This window comes from Pogoniulus pusillus, chromosome 25 (assembly GCF_015220805.1).
Source record: "Pogoniulus pusillus isolate bPogPus1 chromosome 25, bPogPus1.pri, whole genome shotgun sequence".
NCBI lineage: Eukaryota > Metazoa > Chordata > Aves > Piciformes > Lybiidae > Pogoniulus > Pogoniulus pusillus.
In genome coordinates, this window is record NC_087288.1 from 3,089,308 (window position 1) to 3,107,612 (window position 18,305).

At 50.4% G+C, this 18,305-nt stretch overlaps 1 protein-coding gene across 1 annotated transcript in view; it reads left to right on the forward strand.

Moving 5' to 3' along the window:
• The window catches only part of KCNQ5 (potassium voltage-gated channel subfamily Q member 5), a 259,047-nt gene that overhangs the window by 186,700 nt on the left and 54,042 nt on the right, over nucleotides 1–18,305 (forward strand). Inside the window, exon 3 of the mRNA XM_064164059.1 lies at nucleotides 10,599–10,725. Coding sequence (XP_064020129.1) covers nucleotides 10,599–10,725 — 127 coding nt within the window. The remainder of the gene's footprint in view (nucleotides 1–10,598; nucleotides 10,726–18,305) is intronic.

The window sequence follows — 18,305 nt, forward strand, 5'->3', positions numbered from 1 at the left end:
CAAGGGAAATGTGTTTGACAGTTTCATTTTATGCTTAAAATGAATCCTAGAACCACAGCTCCCTCAGCCTCCCCTCACAGGGCTGTGCTCCAGGTCCCTCCCCAGCCTTGCTGCCCTTCTCCAAACACCTCCCAGCACCTCAACAGCTCTCTGCAATTCAGGAGCCCAGAACTGGACACAGCACTCAAGGTGTGGCCTGAGCAGTGCTGAGCACAGGAGCAGAAGAACCTCCCTTGTCCTGCTGCCCACACTGCTCCTGAGCTAGCCCAGGATGCCACTGGCTCTGCTGCCCACCTGGGCACTGCTGCCTCCTCTGCAGCTCCTCTCTGCCAGCACCCCCAGCTCCCTCTCTGCCTGGCTGCTCTCAGCCACTCTGGCCCCAGCCTGCAGTGCTGCTTGGGGTTGTTGTGGCCAAAGTGCAGAACCCTTCACTTGGCCTTGTTCAGTCTCATCCCCTTGGCCTCTGCCCACCCATCCAGCCTGGCCAGGTCCCTCTGCAGGGCTCTGCTACCCTCCAACAGCTCCACAGCTGCTCCTAGCTTGGTGTCATCTGCAAACTTACTGATGATGTCCCCAGGGCTGCAGTTCTTCCTGTCGGAGGGCAGCCTTGGTGCTCCCAGTCAACCCGCAGGGCTCTCAAACAAACAAGCAGACACCGTAGCTATGGAGAGAGAGGGAAGCAACAATACAAACGACTTCATAACAAAGGGATGTGGCAGCACACATGAAACTGCAGAGGTAGCTTTCAAGCACGTTGTCAACAGTGCTGAAGATGACAAAGTAGATGACATGCAGCAGAGAGCAAAGATGTCTGGATGCCAGCACAAGGCTATTGTTGGTATGTTTCAGGGCTTGATGAAATCATCAGCAACGTTTTCTCCTTTCTTCTCTTTTGTTCCTCTGCATTAAGCAGAAATAACCTTTGTGAAGAGAAGAATGAAAAATCACATGCTGGGTAGAGTGGGTTTGGGTTTTTTCCTTCTGCCATTAAAAGCTACAACGTATGATAGTTCTGGTGGGAAAGCTTAAATGGGTTTGATGACTAAAGATGGCTAAAGCAGCATTAATGTAGCTCAGCTGCAATCAGGGCAAAGGGAAATCTCATAACTGGATCACTTAAAGCAGATAGATAGGATGACCATGAATGACTGCCTCGAGTTCTACAGCATTCGACAGCAAATCATAGAATGGTTTAGGTTGGAAGGGACCTCAAAGCTCAGCCAGTTCCAACCCCCTGCCATAGGCAGGGACACCTCCCACTAGAACAGGTCACTCAAGGCCTCATCCACCCTGGCCTTGAACACCTCCAGGGAGGTTGTAGAGCACAGAAACACAGAATGTGATCTTTCAAGCTGTCCTTCTTGAGCTGAGGCGCCCAGAACTGGACACATTACTGTAGATGCAGCCTCACCAGGGCAGAGTAGAAAGGGAGGAGAACCTCCCTTGACCTGCTGGTCAAACCCATCTTGATACACTCCAGCATGCCACTGACCTTCTTGGCCATGAGGGCACATTGCTGGCTCATGGTCATCCTGTTGTCCACCAGGATTCCACTGACCTTCTTGGCCATGAGGGCACATTGCTGGCTCATGGTCATCCTGTTGTCCACCAGGATTCCACTGACCTTCTTGGCCATGAGGGCACATTGCTGGCTCATGGTCATCCTGTTGTCCACCAGGGTTCCACTGATCTTCTTGGCCATGAGGGCACGTTGCTGGCTCATGGTCATCCTATTGTCCACCAGGACTCCCAGGTCTTCTTCCACAGAGATGCTTTCCCTCAGGTCAGCCCCCAGCCTGTACTGGTACATGGGAGTTATTCCTCCAGAGGATGCAATGTGAACAGTTTCTGATTTCCTTTGCCAATAAGGGGAGGAGTAGCATTCAGAGGTGGAGGACATGCTCTTAAGGGGGAAAAAACTGTATTAATTAGAAAAGAGGCTTTTAGCCAGCATTCAAGTGGCATTTTTTCTCTAGGAGGACAGAGAATTTCTAGGAGGATTTTGAGATTAAGAGTGGGAAGTGGGAAGGATTGGGTGTTAGTGGCAGAGGTGTCAGGATTCAGATAAATAGGGATCTAGTTCCTTGAGGAGGGGAAGACACATCTCCTCTTAGGCTAACCAACACATCGTGTTAAAGAACCAAACCAGCTGTTCCTGACCTCCTTTAAGGACAAATGACCAACACTCCTTGCACAACTGCTCTCCCAGGGCACCTCTTCCTTCTTGTCTTATCAATGCAAGTGATAAGGAGGTAGCCTGGGAAACCACCTCTAAGTCCTAAATGTAACATTTTCCATACACATAGATCTGTGAGAGTTGAGGTTCTGGCAGTATTGGATTCAATGGCCTGCTGCCAGAGATTGATAAGAATCCAAACTTATGTGGAGAGAGCAAGAGCTGCCTCCTTAAACCAGGCAACAAACGGTCTGGATTGCGACAGTGTAAGCAGACAGATGTCAAACTCCCTACCAGGAATTCAGAGCTGGCCCTTTGGAGGGAAGCATTGACTTGCCAGATGGAAACCCAGAGCACGTCTCCAGAGAAAAGGCAGAGTACACAGTGATAAATAATGGGTAAAGAAAAGCTCTGCAAAACCCCAGGAAGTCAAAAGGAAAAGAGTCACAGCATTAACCAGGTCGGAAAGGACCTCTAGGGTTATCGAGTCTAACCTGTCGCTTAAGCCTTCTAATTAACTAACCCATGGCACTAAGTGCCTCATCCAGCCTCCTTTTAAACACCTCCAGGGGTGGTGATTCCACTACCTTCCCAGGCAGCCCATTCCAATGCCAATCACTCTCTCTGTGAAGAACTTCTTCCTAACATCCAGCCTGAACCTGCCCTGGTGCAGCTTGAGGCTGTGTCATAGAGTCACAGAATAGAATCAGCCAGGTTGGAAGAGACCTTCAGGCTCATCCAGTCCAACCTAGCACCCAGCCCTGTCCAATCAACCAGACCATGGCACTAAGTGCCTCATCCAGACTTTTTCAACAAGATTCACCTTAAACCATATCCCTAAACATCACATCCTTAAACACATCCAGAGTGGGTGACTCCACCACCTCCCTGGGCAGCTCATTCCAGTCCATGACCACTCTTAGTGTTAAACCTTTTCCTAATGTCCAACCTAACCCTATCCAGCCTCAGCTTGAGGCTATTCCCCCCTGCTCTGTCTCTAATCACCTGTGAGAAGAGCCCAGCAGCAGTCTCTCCACAGTGTCCCTTTAGGTAGTTGTAGACAGCAATGAGGTCTCCTCTCAGCCTCCTCTTCCTTAAACTAAGATGGGATGAATTAGCCAAATGAGTACTGGGCCATTTAAATCTTGTAAGTGCCTAAGGAAAGGGTGGATGTCATGAACAAGATAACAGCTTTGGTGTCAAGTCTGAACCAGACAGGAATTGGCTGATTGTACCATGAGAAGATATGATCAGAGGAAATGAATGTCCCACAAAGATACATGGGTATGTTTTTGAGAGGATGTGGAAGGGGTCTGGCCTTTGCTGCTTTTTTTTTGTTTGCCAAGAGACCAAAATTCTATCACCCTTGGGGAAAAATAAAAGAAGGTGATAGGGAAAACTGGAAAAGCACTCAGCAAATGGCATCATTTTAAAACACAAGGCTTGGTGCTCAGGGTCTACTTGTTGGCATCAAAAGAGAGAAACCAAGTCAGCTTAAGGAAGGGAATAAAAACACTGTGCCCAAAGACCTGCTCAAGTGACAGAAACGTTTGGTGAGGCAGCAGGAGTTAATCTCTTCAAGAAACTACATGCATGGGCAGGGTTTTGACAGACAGGGATTAAAATGCCTTCCAAGTCCAGCTTGCCAAAAGTTCACCAGCTGTCAGGGAGCTGTGGTATGAAGGAAGGCTGAGAGAATCACAGAACCATAGCATCACAGTAACACCCAGGTTGGCAGAGCCCCTCGGGATCACCAAGTCCAACCTAGAACTCTGCTCTACAAGGTTCACTTTAAGCCATAGCCCCAAGCACCACATCCAAATGACCCTTAAACACAGCCAGGCTGGGTGACTCCACCACTTCCCTGGGCAGCTCATTCCAGTGCCTGACCCCTCTCTCCTTGGAGAACTTTTTCCTCATGTCCAATCTAAACCTCCCCAGCCTCAGTTTGAGGCCATTCTCCCAGCAGTGAGGTCTGCCCTGAGCCTCCTCTTCTGCAGGCTGCACACCCCCAGCTCCCTCAGCCTCTCCTCACAGGGCTCTGCTCCAGCCCCCTCACCAGCTTTGTTGCCTTTCTATGGACACATTGCAGCCCCTCAACATCTCTCTTGAATGGAGGAGCCCAGAACTGGACACAGCACTCAAGGTGTGGCCTGAGCAGTGCTGAGCACAGGGGCACAAGAACCTCTCTTGTCCTGTTGCCCACACTGCTCCTGAGCCAGCCCAGGATGCCATTGGCTCTGCTGCCCACCCTGGCACACTGCTGGCTCATCCTCAGCTACTATCTACCAGCACCTCCCTTTCTGCCTGGCTGCTCTCAGCCACTCTGTCCCCAGCCTAGAAAATCACCATGGCTGCCAGAGCATAAAAGACTTCAGAATCTGCACTGGCTCTGACACCCACTCCTCATTTCTTCTGGACACAGCAGAAGAGATCAAGTTCCCCACGAAGATCTCGAGAGGAAGATGTGGGAGCTGTGTGCTGGAGCACAGGGGCAGGAGTGCTGCCTGTAGCATGTGACTGCAGCAGGGATGAATGCATGGAGAAATCACAAAGGGAATGCAAAGGCCTGGGCACAGCTGCACAGAGCTCCCTTGTTTGCAACATGCAGATCATTTTAAACCTGAAAAAGAGGCCATTTACTGCCCAGTATCTCACTGCAGGGCAAGAAAATGCAAACCAGCACAAAACAGGGTACAGAAGTGTTTGGAAAGTAGAACCCAGGTGGCCCAGAAGGCCAGCAGCATCCTGACCACTGTCAGCACCAGTATGACCAACAACTCCCCATGTACTCAGCCCTGGTGATGCCATACCTTGAGTTTTGGGGGCCTCACTACAAGAATGATAGTGAAGTGCTGGAGAAGATCCAGAGAAGAGCAACAAAGCTGATGAAGGGTCTGGAGAACAGGGCTGGAGAGGAGTGGCTAAGGGAGAGACCTCCTTGCTCTCTACAACTGTCTGAAAGGAGATGGTAGTGAGGTGGGAATTGGTTTCTCTTCTCAAATAACTGATGACAAAATGAGAGGGAAAGGCCTCAAATTTTGCCAGGGGAGGTTTAGGTTGGACACTAGAGAAAAAAATCTTTCCTGGAAGGGTAATCAAGCATTGAAAGAGGCTCTTCACAGAATCACCATCTCTGGGGCTGTTAGTAAAACTGGGTAGACTTGGCACTCCAGGACATGGTTTAGTGGTGTTAGGCTGATGGTTGGGACACTTAGTGCCATGGTCTGGTTGATTGGCCAGGGCTGGGTGCTAGGTTGGACTGGATGAGCTTGGAGCTCTCTTCCAACCTGCTTGATTCTGTGACTCTAGCAGGTTGCCCAATGCCTCATCCAACCTGGCCTTGAACACATCTAGGGAGGAGATATCCACAGCCTCCTTGGGCAAACTCTGCCATTGCCTCACCACTCTTGCTCTAAGTAGTTGCTTTCTAATTTCCAGTCTAAGTCTTCCCTCCTCAAGCTTCAATTCATTCCCTCCTGTCATGTTAGTACAGACCTATGTAAAAAGTCCCTTCCTGGCTTTCTTGTATGCCTCTTTCAGGTACTCGAAGGCTGCTCTAAGGTCTCCCTGGAGCTTTCTTTCTCTTCTTCAGGCTAAAAAGCCCAAACTCTCTCAGCCTGTCCCCAAAGGGGAGGTGCTCCAGCCTTATGATCATCTTCATGGCCTCCTCTGGGTCCATTCCATCAGTCTGATGTCATAGAATCAGTCAGGGTTGGAAGGGACCACAAGGAGCAGCCAGTTCCAACTCTCCTGCCATGGGCAGGGACACCCTACCCTAGGGCAGGCTGCCCACAGCCTCAGCCAGCCTGGCCTCAAACACCTCCAGCCATGGGGCCTCCACCACCTCCCTGGGCAGCCCATTCCAGCCTCTCACCACTCTCCTGCTCAACAACTTCCTCCTCACCTCCAACCTGACTCTCCCCACCTCCAGCTTTGCTCCATTGCCCCCACTCCTGTTGCTCCCTGAGAGCCTAAAAAGTCCCTGCCCAGCTTTTTTGTAGCCCCCTTCAGATCCTGGAAGGCCACAAGAAGGTCACCTGGGAGCCTCCTCTGCTCCAGCCTGCACAGCCCCAACTCTTTCAGTCTGTGCTCACAGCAGAGCTGCTGCAGCCTCTGAGCATCCTCCTGGCCCTGCTCTGGACACTCTCTTTGTATTTACAGCTTAGCACAATTTGCAGGCACATACACCCAATATATTACAGATATTTACAACACTCTGCACCTGGGGGCAGCAGAACTGGAGGCAGTTCTCCAGAAATCCTTGCATTTACTCTCTAAGAGATGATGGAAACCATAATTAAGTGGCAGCTACAGAACTCTGGTGCCTGCTCGTGCTGTGTGCTTCAAAACTTGTTTCCAAACTGCTTTTGCTTGGTGCAAAAATTCTGGGCTTGATTCTGGTTTGAGGTGAATGAAGCAGCATGAGTGATAGGTGCCATTTCAAGTACTAAACAGAGAGAGCTAAAAGGAAGTCAGGCAGGCAGCAGCTCTCTATAACATGTGGCTAATTAAAGCTAAGCATATCACTGGGGTTTTAATGTGATATCAATAGCCTGGGAGCTGTGTATTAGATTAAAAGGCACAGAACTGAGTTCTCAACAATCTTCTGTTCACACAGCATCCACATGGGAAATCTCCATCATCGTTTTGGAAAAGCAAGTGGAGTAAAAGGATCACATTCATTACAAGGCTGATAAATGATAAAAAGATGCATAAATTTCATTTTGTGCTCATTATGGGTTGCACTGGGGGCTGGAGTGAGGTCTCTGGTTGTGATTTATATGGCACTAATAGGGTCTATTCTGGTTTGTGTTTGCAGATTTATGGCTGCTTCTCCCACTGCTAAACTGCAGTTGGAGCGAATTAAAACATCAGTTCCTTAAGTGTGTGTTTGCATGTGGTGATATCCTTGTTAGCTGTGTCCAGAGAAGGGTGAGGAAGCTGGGGAGGGGCCTGGAGCACAGCCCTGTGAGGAGAGGCTGAGGGAGCTGGGGGTGTGCAGCCTGCAGCAGAGGAGGCTCAGGGCAGAGCTCATTGCTGTCTGCAGCTGCCTGCAGGGAGGCTGTAGCCAGGTGGGGTTGGGCTCTGCTGCCAGGCAGCCAGCAACAGAAGAAAAGGACACAGCCTCAAGTTGTGGCAGGGGAGGTCTAGGCTGGATGTTAGGAGGAAGTTGTTGGCAGAGAGAGTGATTGGCATTGGAATGGGCTGCCCAGGGAGGTGGTGGAGTCTGTGTGGCTGGAGGTGTTGAAGCCAAGCCTGGCTGAGGCACTTAGTGCCATGGTCTGGTTGCTTGGCCAGGGCTGGGTGCTAGGTTGGACTGGATGATCTTGGAGGTCTCTTCCAACCTGGTTGATTCTGTGATTCCTCTTCTAAAGCTGGACCAAGAATAATACAAATGTATTCAGCAGGAGCAGGGAGGTGACTGTCCCCTTGGACTCTGCTCTGGTGAGGCCACTTCTCAAGTGATGTGTTCAGTTTTGGGCACCTCGTTACAAGAGAGATGTGGAGGTGCTGGAGCCAGTGCAGAGGAGGACAACAAAGCTGGGGAAGAGCCTGGAGAATAAATCTTATGAAGAGCAACTGAGGGAGCTGGGGATGGTTAGTGTGAAAAAGAGGAGGCTGAGGGCAGACTCATCACTGTCTACAGCTACCTGTAAGGAGGTTGTGGAGAGATTAGTGCTGGTCTCTTCTCTGAGTTAATTAGTGACAGAACAAGGGGGAATGGCCTCAAGCTGAGTCTGGGTAGGTTTAGATTGGATATTAGGATTTTTTTTTTCTTCCCAGCAAGAGTGCTCAGGCACTGGAATGAGCTGCCCAGGGAGGTGGTGGAGTCACCTACCCTGCATGTGTTTAAAAGTCATTTGGATGTGGTGCTTGGAGATATGGTTTAGGGTGCACCTTGTAGAGCAGGGATGTGGGTAGGATTTGGTGATCCTGAGGAGCTTTGCTTACCTGGTTGATTCTGTGATCCTGGGAAATTGTACCATTATTTCAAACTCTAAAAGCATGCACATATTCTGCTGCTTTTAATCTGGAAACTGGCCAGGATACCTGGAGTGACACAGGTCCTACACCAGCTTCTGTCTTATAACTGGGATGCATTAAGAAGAGTGTGGCCAGCAGGTCAAGTGAGGTTCTCCTCTCCCTCTACTCTGCCCTAGCGAGATCACAGCTGGAGTATTGTTTCCAATTCTAGGCTCTCCAGTTTCAGAGGGACAAGGATATACTATAGAGAATCATAGCATCAAACAGATTGGGAGAGACCCCCAAGATCATCCAGTCAGTGTCCAAGGGAGGGCTATGAGGATTGCAGCCCATTTCAATGCCAATCACTCTCTCTGACAACAACTTCCTAACAACATCCAGCCTAGACCTCCCCTGGCACAGCTTGAGGCTGTGTCCCCTTCTTCTGTTGCTGGCTGCCTGGCAGAGGAGACCAACCCCACCTGGCTACAGCCTCCCTGCAGGCAGCTGCAGGCAGCAATGAGCTCTGCCCTGAGCCTCCTCTTCTGCAGGCTGCACACCCCCAGCTCCCTCAGCCTCTCCTCACAGGGCTCTGCTCCAGGCCTTTGTTATCCTTAAGGATTTTTTGTCATTAAAATCTACCTGAGAAGCATATTAATGTAGGCAATTCCAACAAATCATCACTTGTATCCTAATTAGGTAAAGAAAGAAAACCTGAGCTCATCCTAGCTGCATTAGACAAAGTGTTCTTGATTTCACTCATTATCACCCCTGTTCATTAGAATCCTCCAGGGCCTCACTGTGCTCTGGGTGACCTCATCTTTTCCTTCCCTGCCATTTGTCTGACCCTCATTGTTCCAGGGGCAGAGCAACCAAGGCATATGCAGATGTAAAGAACTTCAGAAGTTCCCTGGCACCTGTGCTCCCTGTGCCCAGAGAAACAAACTTCTGAGCCCACGTGTCTCAGCCTTGCTTCTCCAGCACATGCACAGCTCCCTGTGACAATTGGAGCTGTGCCTGCAGAAATGTGTCAGCATGGGAAGTTGCTCACTGGCTGAACTGTGCATGGAGAAGGAAGAAGGACTTTGCTGCTCTTCCAGAGCACCAGTGCACCTGCCACAGCAGTGTACGTGGTGGGTTCGATGTGAGCTTCAGTAAGCCAGAAAGGTACAGAATGTGGTACCTGGTACAGAATGTGGTACCTGTGGTGCAAGGACAGAGGCAGCTGTGGTGGGAAAAGGATGCCAAGATAATAGGGGAAAAGGAAGAAGTGGTGAAGGCCAAGGAGTTGCTACTCTACCCAAAGGAAGGGTTAAGTTTCCAAGAAATCAAAATTTGCTCATCAGGTCACAGAATCACAGAACTGTAGAGACCTCCAGACATCATCCAGTCCAACCTCCCTGCCAAGCAGGATCCCATAGGGTAGTTCACACAGGAATGCAGCCAGGTGGGGTTGGAAAGTCTGCAGACAAAGAGACTCCACAACCTCTCTGGGCAGCCTGCTCCAGGGCTCTGGCACCCTCACTCGAAAGAAGTTTCCCCTCATGTTGAGCTGAAACCTTCTCTGTTCCAGTCCGTACCCATTGCTCCTTGGCTTATTGCTGCTGACCACCATAAAGAGCCTGGCCCCAGCCACTTGACACCCACCCCTCAGATATTTGTGCACATTGGTGAGGTCTCCTTTCAGCCTTCTCTTCTCCAGCCCCAGGTTTCTCAGTCTCTCAAACACAGCCTTGCTGAGTTTTAAAGGCAGATTTATTAACAGTGCAGGATTTTCCCATTCTGATGTGACCTGTTCTAGTGGGAGGTGTCCCTGCCTATGGTAGGGGGTTGGAACTGGATGAGCTTTGAGATCCCTTCCAACCTAAACCATTCTATGATTCTATTCACTTGGATGCCTTCTGTGTGCAAATGTTTAACCATCCCTGGGGTGCAGGATTGGCTTAAGATCTTCAGATGCTCAGGCTGGATTGCTAGACACACAGAGTCCTCTACCTGCAGGGAGGCTGTAGCCAGGTGGGGTTGGGCTCTTCCACCAGGCAAGCAGCAACAGAAGAAGGGGACACAGTCTGCAGTTGTGGCAGGGGAGGTCTGGGCTGGATGTTAGGAGGAAGTTGTTGTCAGAGAGAGTGATTGGCATTGGAATGGGCTGCCCAGGGAGGTGGTGGAGTCACTGTGCCTGGAGGTGTTGAAGCCAAGGCTGGCTGGGGCACTTAGTGCCATGGTCTGGTTGCTTGGCCAGGGCTGGGTGCTAGGTTGGACTGGATGAGCTTGGAGGTCTCTTCCAACCTGCTTGATTCTATGATTCTTGGATAGAGCTGGGTGCTAGGTTGGGCTGGATGATCTTGGAGGTCTCTTCCAACCTGCTTGATTCTATGATTCTCTAACCATTGCTTTCTTGCTGCTGGTTACCTGTAACAGGAATTCTGTTGTTGTTGTGATTTGCCCTGTCTAGGAATTTGTCATGATTGTTGTCTTTGGTTTGGAGTTCATCATTCGTATCTGGTCTGCTGGATGCTGCTGTCGGTACCGGGGATGGCAAGGAAGGCTGCGCTTCGCAAGGAAACCCTTCTGTGTCATAGGTGAGTGCCCACCCTCTGGCTTGCTTTTCAGCTGACAACAAGCACACCCCCCACTTCTGATTTGCAGCAGCCAGGCCCCTCACTGGGTGTAAATCCAGAATGGCTGAGTGTCAGCAGTCATCTGCTGGGAGTTTCTCTAGATGCAAACCCACAGAGGCTCTAAAATAGCAGCTAGCCCTTGTTTGTTATGTCCTCCAAAAGACAGGCTGCTCTGCATGCCATACAGCCAGCATGGATCTTGGGGGAATGAGGGGTTGAGATCTGATCTCACTGCAGACCACAGGAGCTGTGTCTGGCTTTCAAGTCCTGCCTGGGTGTGTTCCTCTGTGACCTAAGATAGATTATATGGTCCTGCTGTGGCAGGGGGATTGGGCACCATGGTCTGGTTGCTTGGCCAGGGCTGGGTGCTAGGTTGGACTGAACGAGCTTGGAGGTCTCTTCCAATATGGTTGATTCTATGATTAACAAAGGCCTGGATGGGGCAATTAGTGCCATGGTCTGGTTGATTGGACAGTGCTGGGTGCTAGATTGGACTGGATGAGCTTGGAGGTCTCTTCCAACATGGTTGATTCTATGATTTGTGTTCAGAGAAGAGCAGCAAGGCTGGTGAGGAGCATAGAGCACAGCCCTGTGAGGAGAGGCTGAGGGAGCTGGGGGTGTGCAGCCTGCAGCAGAGGAGGCTCAGGGCAGAGCTCATGGCTGTCTGCAGCTCCCTGAAAGAAGGTTGGAGTGAGGTGGGGCTTGGTCTCTTCTCCCTAGCAAGAAGTTACAGGATGAGAGGAAATGGCCTTAATTTGCACAGGGGAGGTTTAGGTTGGATCTTAGGGAAAACACCTCTCCTGGCAGAGTGCTCAGGCTAGAGCACCATCCGCAGATGGAGGCACAGATTGCCTGTCGTTACTTGCCACTCACCAGACCACATCTAAGATGTTCCACCCTCTGCCTCCATCCATGCAAGCTGTCCATAAACTGGGGCAAACCCAGTGAAAGCCCTCAGGGTGAGCAGTGCTGGAGCATTTTTCACACGAGGAACCTGGGCTTGTTCAGCCTGGAGGTAAGATACCTTCAGCAGGAGCTCAATGAACTCAATGCTAAGGTCTCCTTAAAAAGCACATGCCCAATTTTGGCTTATTCCTTTAAATCTGTTTAGTTATTTACTTAGCCCTCCATTCAGTTATTCTTTCTGCTTATTGTTACAGCAGAGCAATAATATTTTGGAAGCCTTAGTCTGTTTACTATTAATTAAACTGGTTATCTGCCTTCAGCAGATCTGCCCTCTGATTCTTTTGGTGATCAGACACCAAATCATGCAAGGGAATGGCCTCAGAGCTAGGAATAATAAATTTGAGGACTGCCTCAAGGGTCACATTCAGACAGCCTTTATTTTTTTCCATTAATAATGAGGTGGGGGAAAAGTCTATCCAGGGCCAAAGCTCTGTGCTTACATTGGCCTGCCTACGATGTCACCCCTCTGACAAATTAGTTCATCAAGTATTGCTACCAGGTTAGTGATGATATCTATCAAACTGTTTGGCAGTTGTGGAGCCTTGTTTATTTCTGTGGAAAACAGGAATAATAGAGTGGTATTAAAGTTTGGCCTCCTGTTCCATGTCAGGAGCTACCTGCCAGCCCTCTAGGCTGGAGAGCTGGGCAGGGAGGAACCTAATGAGGGTCAACAAGGATAAGTGCAGAGTCCTGCGTCTGGGAAGGAAGAGTAAACTGCCCCAGTGAAGGTTGGGAGGTGATCTGCTGGAGAGCAGCCCTGTGGAGGAGGACGTAGGAGTGCTGGTGGACAGCAAATGCTGCATGGTGCAGCAATGTGCCCTGGTGGACAAGAAGGCCAATGGGGTGCATTAGGAGGAGTGTGGCCAGCAGACAGAGGGAGGTTCTCCTCCACCTCAGCTCTGCCCTAGTGAGGCCCTACCTGGAATATTGCATCCAGTTCTGGGCTCCCCAGTTCAAGGGGGACAGGGATCTACTGGAGAGAGTCCAACAGAGGGCTACAAGGATGCTGCAGGGACTGGAGCACTGCCTGAGGAGGAAAGGCTGAGAGCCCTGGGGCTGCTTAGTCTGGAATGAAGACTGAGAGGGGATCTGATCAACATCTATAAATAGCTGAGGGCTGGGGGTCAGGAAGGCAGGGACAGGGACAGGCTCTGCTCACTTGTGCCCTGGGACAGGACAAGGGCAATGGATGGGAACTGCAGCACAGGAAGTTCCACCTCTACATGAGCAAGAGCTTCTTGACTGTAAGTGTCCCAGAGCACTGGCACAGGGTCCCAGAGCCCTGGCACAGGCTGCCCAGAGAGGTTGTGGAGTCTCCTTCTCTGGAGCCTTTCCAGCCCTGTCTGGATGTGTTGCTGTGTGCCCTGCACTGGATTCTCTGCTCCTGCTCTGGCAGGGGGGTTGGACTGGAAGATCTCCAGAGGTCCCTTCCAAGCCCTAACATCCTGTGATCTGTGACCTATATATGACCTTGTGTATGTCACATAAAGGACACCCCAGCATGCCCTGCCAGGTACTTACTTCTGCAAATCCTAAATTTCCTGGGCATATGCATCTGAAGCTTGACCCTTAGCACTGCAGAGCAGTGCTGCTGCGTGGCACTGCGCAGAGGAGCAGCAGCAATGCAGGCAGCACATCTGCTAAGTGTTGCCCCCAGTGTCCAAGAGCACCAGCACCTGGGAGGAACTCTGTGTCTGCCCTGTGCCTTAGGAGAAGCCATGCTCCCTGAAGGTCTCTGGAATGAAAGAAGATACCTGCTAATCAGGAAGAATCACAGAGTGGTAGGGGTTGGAACTGGCACCTGTGGATCAAGAGAAGAGTGGGCAGCAGGGCAAGGGAAGTGATCCTCCCCCTCTACTCTGCACTGGTGAAACCTCACCTGGAGAACTGTGTCCCGTTCTGGAGCCCTTGGAGGGCTGTGGATGTGCTGGAAGGAGTGCAGAAAAGGGCCATGAGGATGAGCAGAGGGCTGGAGCTGCTCTGCTGGGAGGACAGACTGAAAGAGTTGGGGCTATTCAGTCTGGGGAGGAGAAGGCTCCCAGGTGACCTTATAGTGGCCTTCCAGCATCTGAAGGAGGCTACCAGAAAGCTGGGGAGGGACTTTGAGAGTGTTGGATAGTGATAGGAGTGGGGGGAATGGAACAAAGCTGGAAATGGGCAGATTCAGACTGAATGTTAGGAAGAAGTTCTTCAGCACAAGGGTGGTGAGAGCATGGGTCAGGTTGCCCAGAGAGGTGGTGGAAGCCTCATCCCTGGAGGTGTTTAAGGCCAGGCTGGATGTGGTTCTGATCAGCCTGATCTAGTGTGAGGTGTCCCTGTCTGTGGCAGAGGGGTTGGAGCTGGCTGATCCTTGTGGTCCCTTCCAACCCTGACGATTCTGTGATCCCTAGAGCAAGATTTCATGGATTTCACTTACCCCTTTGCAGTTTCCCCACAGCTGCTTCTGTTTTACCTCTAGTCAAGCCACAGCATGATGGAAATGTCACAAGTTCAAATTGTGCTGAGGCTGCAGAATGAACAGATTCCCAACAGGAAGCTCAAGTCCATTATCTGTAATCAGGCTCTTGAACCTCGTGGCTGGCAAAGCTCGCTTCAGAGCACTCAGTGATAGCAGTGTCTGTTGCATACTGCTGGATCTGTTTTTCATTAATTAAGAGTGCTAATGAGCCATCACATGGCACTTTTGTCAAACCTTTCTAAACAAATCCCTATCTAGCTTGTTACAAGATCTGCCCAAGCTCTAACTGGAATTAAGTCAATGTCTTTATGTAATGCTGTGTAGTGTGGCTGTCGCCTCGCTATTTAGGCACATGCTATAGTTTGGATACAGGCAGGCAGTAAATCTGCTGCTCATTATAAACAACATATAAACAGCCTCCTTTCCAGTTTGGTTTGAACTCTAAATAACCCAGTGATGGGCTGTAATTAAGTATATCCTTGACCAAGGAGGCACAACTCGCATCACAAGCCAGAGAGAGTGCAATGGAGAGCCACGAGGATGATTAGAGGGGTTGAGCATCTCCCCGTGAAGAGAGACTGAGAGCCCTGAGGCTGATCAGTCTGGAGAGGAGAAGGCTGAGAGGGGATCTGATCAATGGGTACAAATATCTGAGGGGTGGCTGTCAAGTCCTCCTTGGAGGTGTTCAAAAGAAGACTGTCTACAACTACCTGAAGGGAGGCTGTAGCCAGGTGGGGTTGGGCTCTTCTCCCAGCCAACCAGCAGTAGAAGAAGGGGACACAGTCTCAAGTTGTGCCAGGGAACATCAAGTCTGCATGTTAGGAAGAAGTTATTGGCAGACAGAGTGATTGGCATTGGAATGGGCTCCCAGGGAGGTGGTGGAGTCACCATCCCTGGAGGTGTTGAAGCCAAGCCTGGCTGAGGCACTTAGTGCCATGGTCTACTTGACTGGCCAGGGCTGGGTGCTAGGTTGGACTGGATGATCTTGGAGGTCTCTTCCAGCCTGGTTGACTCTATGACTCTATGAAGTGGCTGGGGCCAATCTCTTTGTGGTGGCCAGCAGCACATCCTTTTTGATTTGTCTTTTCATTAAAGTGGTTTTAATTTTCTTTTCCAATCCCTAAGTCTCTCTCCCTTCTTGCCTCACTCTTCCCCTTTGGGAAGGGACAAGGATCAGTAGAGGGCATCTGCCACTTGTTTGGTGGCTGGCCCAGCTCTCACCCTTGGCACTGAGGGAAGGCATTTTAGATTCAGTCAAGATCCTCTTCTCTTTAACATCAGAATTAGAAGCACTCTCTCCCAACAGACAGAACAGCTTCTGGGTGAGGCATGGTTAAATTCTTTCCCTGAGAGATTTGGAGCAGGAAATGACAATCTCTCAGCCCCACTGAAACTATCCAAACATCAATAAATAATCCTTAATTGGTCCAGAGAGAGATGCTGATTTACCCTGTCACCTGGAGTCAATAGCAGTCATCTGCTACGTGAGAAACTTTGATTCTATTCACCCAAGGAATTAATCAGTCCTAAATAGACAATTCCAGCAGCACAGATAAGGAGAGATCCACAGCAGAAAGGATGGAATGGGTTAGAGCAGTGGGATGTGAAGAATCAGAGAATGAGGACAGGTTTGTGACAGAAAGCCTGGTAAAAGTCAGAGACCTTTCACTAAAAGGAGTGTACCTGTGTCACTGGAGTGACTTGCATAGAAGGTTAAGATATTTAGGGGGAGAGGCTGAGGGAGCTGGGGATGTGCAGCCTGCAGCAGAGGAGGCTCAGGGCAGAGCTCATTGCTGTCTGCAGCTCCCTGCAGGGAGGCTGTAGCCAGGTGGGGTTGGGCTCTGCTGCCAGGCAAGCAGCAACAGAACAAGGGGACACAGTCTGCAGTTGTGGCAGGGGAGGTCTGGGCTGAATGTTGTTAGGAAGTTGTTGTCAGAGAGAGTGATTGGCATTGGAATGGGCTGCCCAGGGAGGTGGTGGAGTCACCATCTCTGGAGGTGTTGAAGCCAAGCCTGGATGAGGCACTTAGTGCCATGGTCTGGTTGGTTGGCCAGGGCTGGGTGCTAGGTTGGACTGGCTGAGCTTGGAGCTCTCTTCCAACCTGCTTGATTCTGTGATTCTGTGATAAACTTTGCTTTGTTTATGTGTGCCTGAGATAGAGAGGGAGAAAAGAACAGTCAGGGAGTAGCCCTTCTGGAATGGGCTGCTCAGGGAGGTGGTGGAGTCCCTATCCCTGGAGGTGTTTAAAAGGAGGTTGGATGAGGCACTTGGTGCCATGGGTTAGTTAGCCAGAAGGTGTTAAGTGATGGGTTGGACTCAGTCATCTTGAAGGTCTTTTTCAACCTGCTTAATTCTGTGGTTCTGTGCTACAGCAGGTTGGAAAAAAAAGACAACTTGTGTACAGGAGAGAAAGTACAGGTTTTAATTCCTCCTTTTCCCAGCTGCTGTGCTAAACACAGCAATTAGGAAGGAGATTTGACAGTGTAACAACATTGTTACAGCGTGTAACGGAGTCACAGTATTTATATCTCAACTTTAATAGGGCTAAGTAGAAATATTTGCATGTTGCTAGATGGCAAATTGGGCTTGTTCTGCACAGTTTAATTCCTTCCCTTCCCTTCCCACCCCTAGCACTTAAGCACCTGGCTCCCATCACCTGTGCTCTCCTCTTGAAGAAAAATTGCTTCTCTTTTTTTTTTTTTTACCTGCTGATAGCTCTCAAAAGTGAGGATTTGATCTTTCTGCTGCTACAATGTCATAGAGAAGGATAAGAGGCCAAGCCCCACCTCACTCCAACCTCCTTTCAGGTAGTTGCAGACAGCAATGAGCTCTGCCCTGAGCCTCCTCTGCTGCAGGCTGCACACCCCCAGCTCCCTCAGCCTCTCCTCACAGGGCTGTGCTCCAGGCCCCTCACCAGCTTTGTTGTCCTTCTCTGAACACAAATCATAGAATCAAGCAGGTTGGGAGAGAGCTCCAAGCTCAGCCAGTCCAACCTAGCACCCAGCCCTGGCCAAGCAACCAGACCATGGCACTAAGTGCCCCAGCCAGGCACCTCCAAGGACAGCAACTCCACCACCTCCCTGGGCAGCCCATTCCAATGCCAGTCACTCTCTCTGACAACAACTTCCTCCTAACATCCAGCCTAGACCTCCCCTGCCATAACTTGAGACTGTGTCCTCTTGTTCTGTTGCTGGTTGCCTGGCAGAAGAGCCCAACCCCCACTCTGGTGACAGAGCTAAGGAATGTGGGCACCAGACTAATTTTCCATCAACCTCTGTAAGGTCCAAATTCATACAAATGCTTATTTGAGTCAGGCCAGAGGGAAGGCTGCTGGGATGAAGGCTGGACTGGCTGATGCTAGTGGTCCTTTCCAACCACAGCGATTCATAGTGATGAGATGTTGTGCTGAGAGATTGGGTTTAGTCAAGGTCCTGTCAGTGTGAAACTAATGATTGGACTGGATGAGCTTGAAGGGCTTTCACAACCTGAGAAATGATTCTGTGATTCTGTGAAAGAGGCAGCTCCAGCTGCTTGCCTCCACCCTCCTGCTGCCCAGTCCTGGGCCCCAGAATATATACATATACATATGTGACCACCTGGGAGCAGCCAAGGCAAAGACTCCGTTCCCAGGGCTCCCTTTTTGCCAGCCCAGCCTGCTCGTGAGATCTCCATGCTGGGAACTGCTTTGTTTCAGATTAAAATCTGAAAGACATGTCCAGATTGGAGGTGAGGGGTTCCCACCTTGGGAACTTGTGAGGGGATTATTAATACAATAAGGGAAAAGAACAGATTTAGTTTGGCTCTTAGGAACAGGTTCCTTACTATGAGGATCTTTACTACAAGAGGTCCTCACTGTGAGGGTGATGGAACACTGGAACAGGTTGCCCAGGGAAGTAGCTGGGGTCTTATCCCTGGAGATATTCAGAGAGGCTCAACAGGGCTCTGGGCAGCTTGATCTAGTTGAGGATGTCCCTGGTGAATGCAGAGAGGGTTGGACTGGATCACCTCTGGAGGTCACTTCCATCCTGGACCATTCCATGACTCTATGGTCTCTTCCCTCTCCACCTACAAACAGGCTTTTCCTCCTGCTCAGAGATGTGCCCTCCTCTCCCCTGCT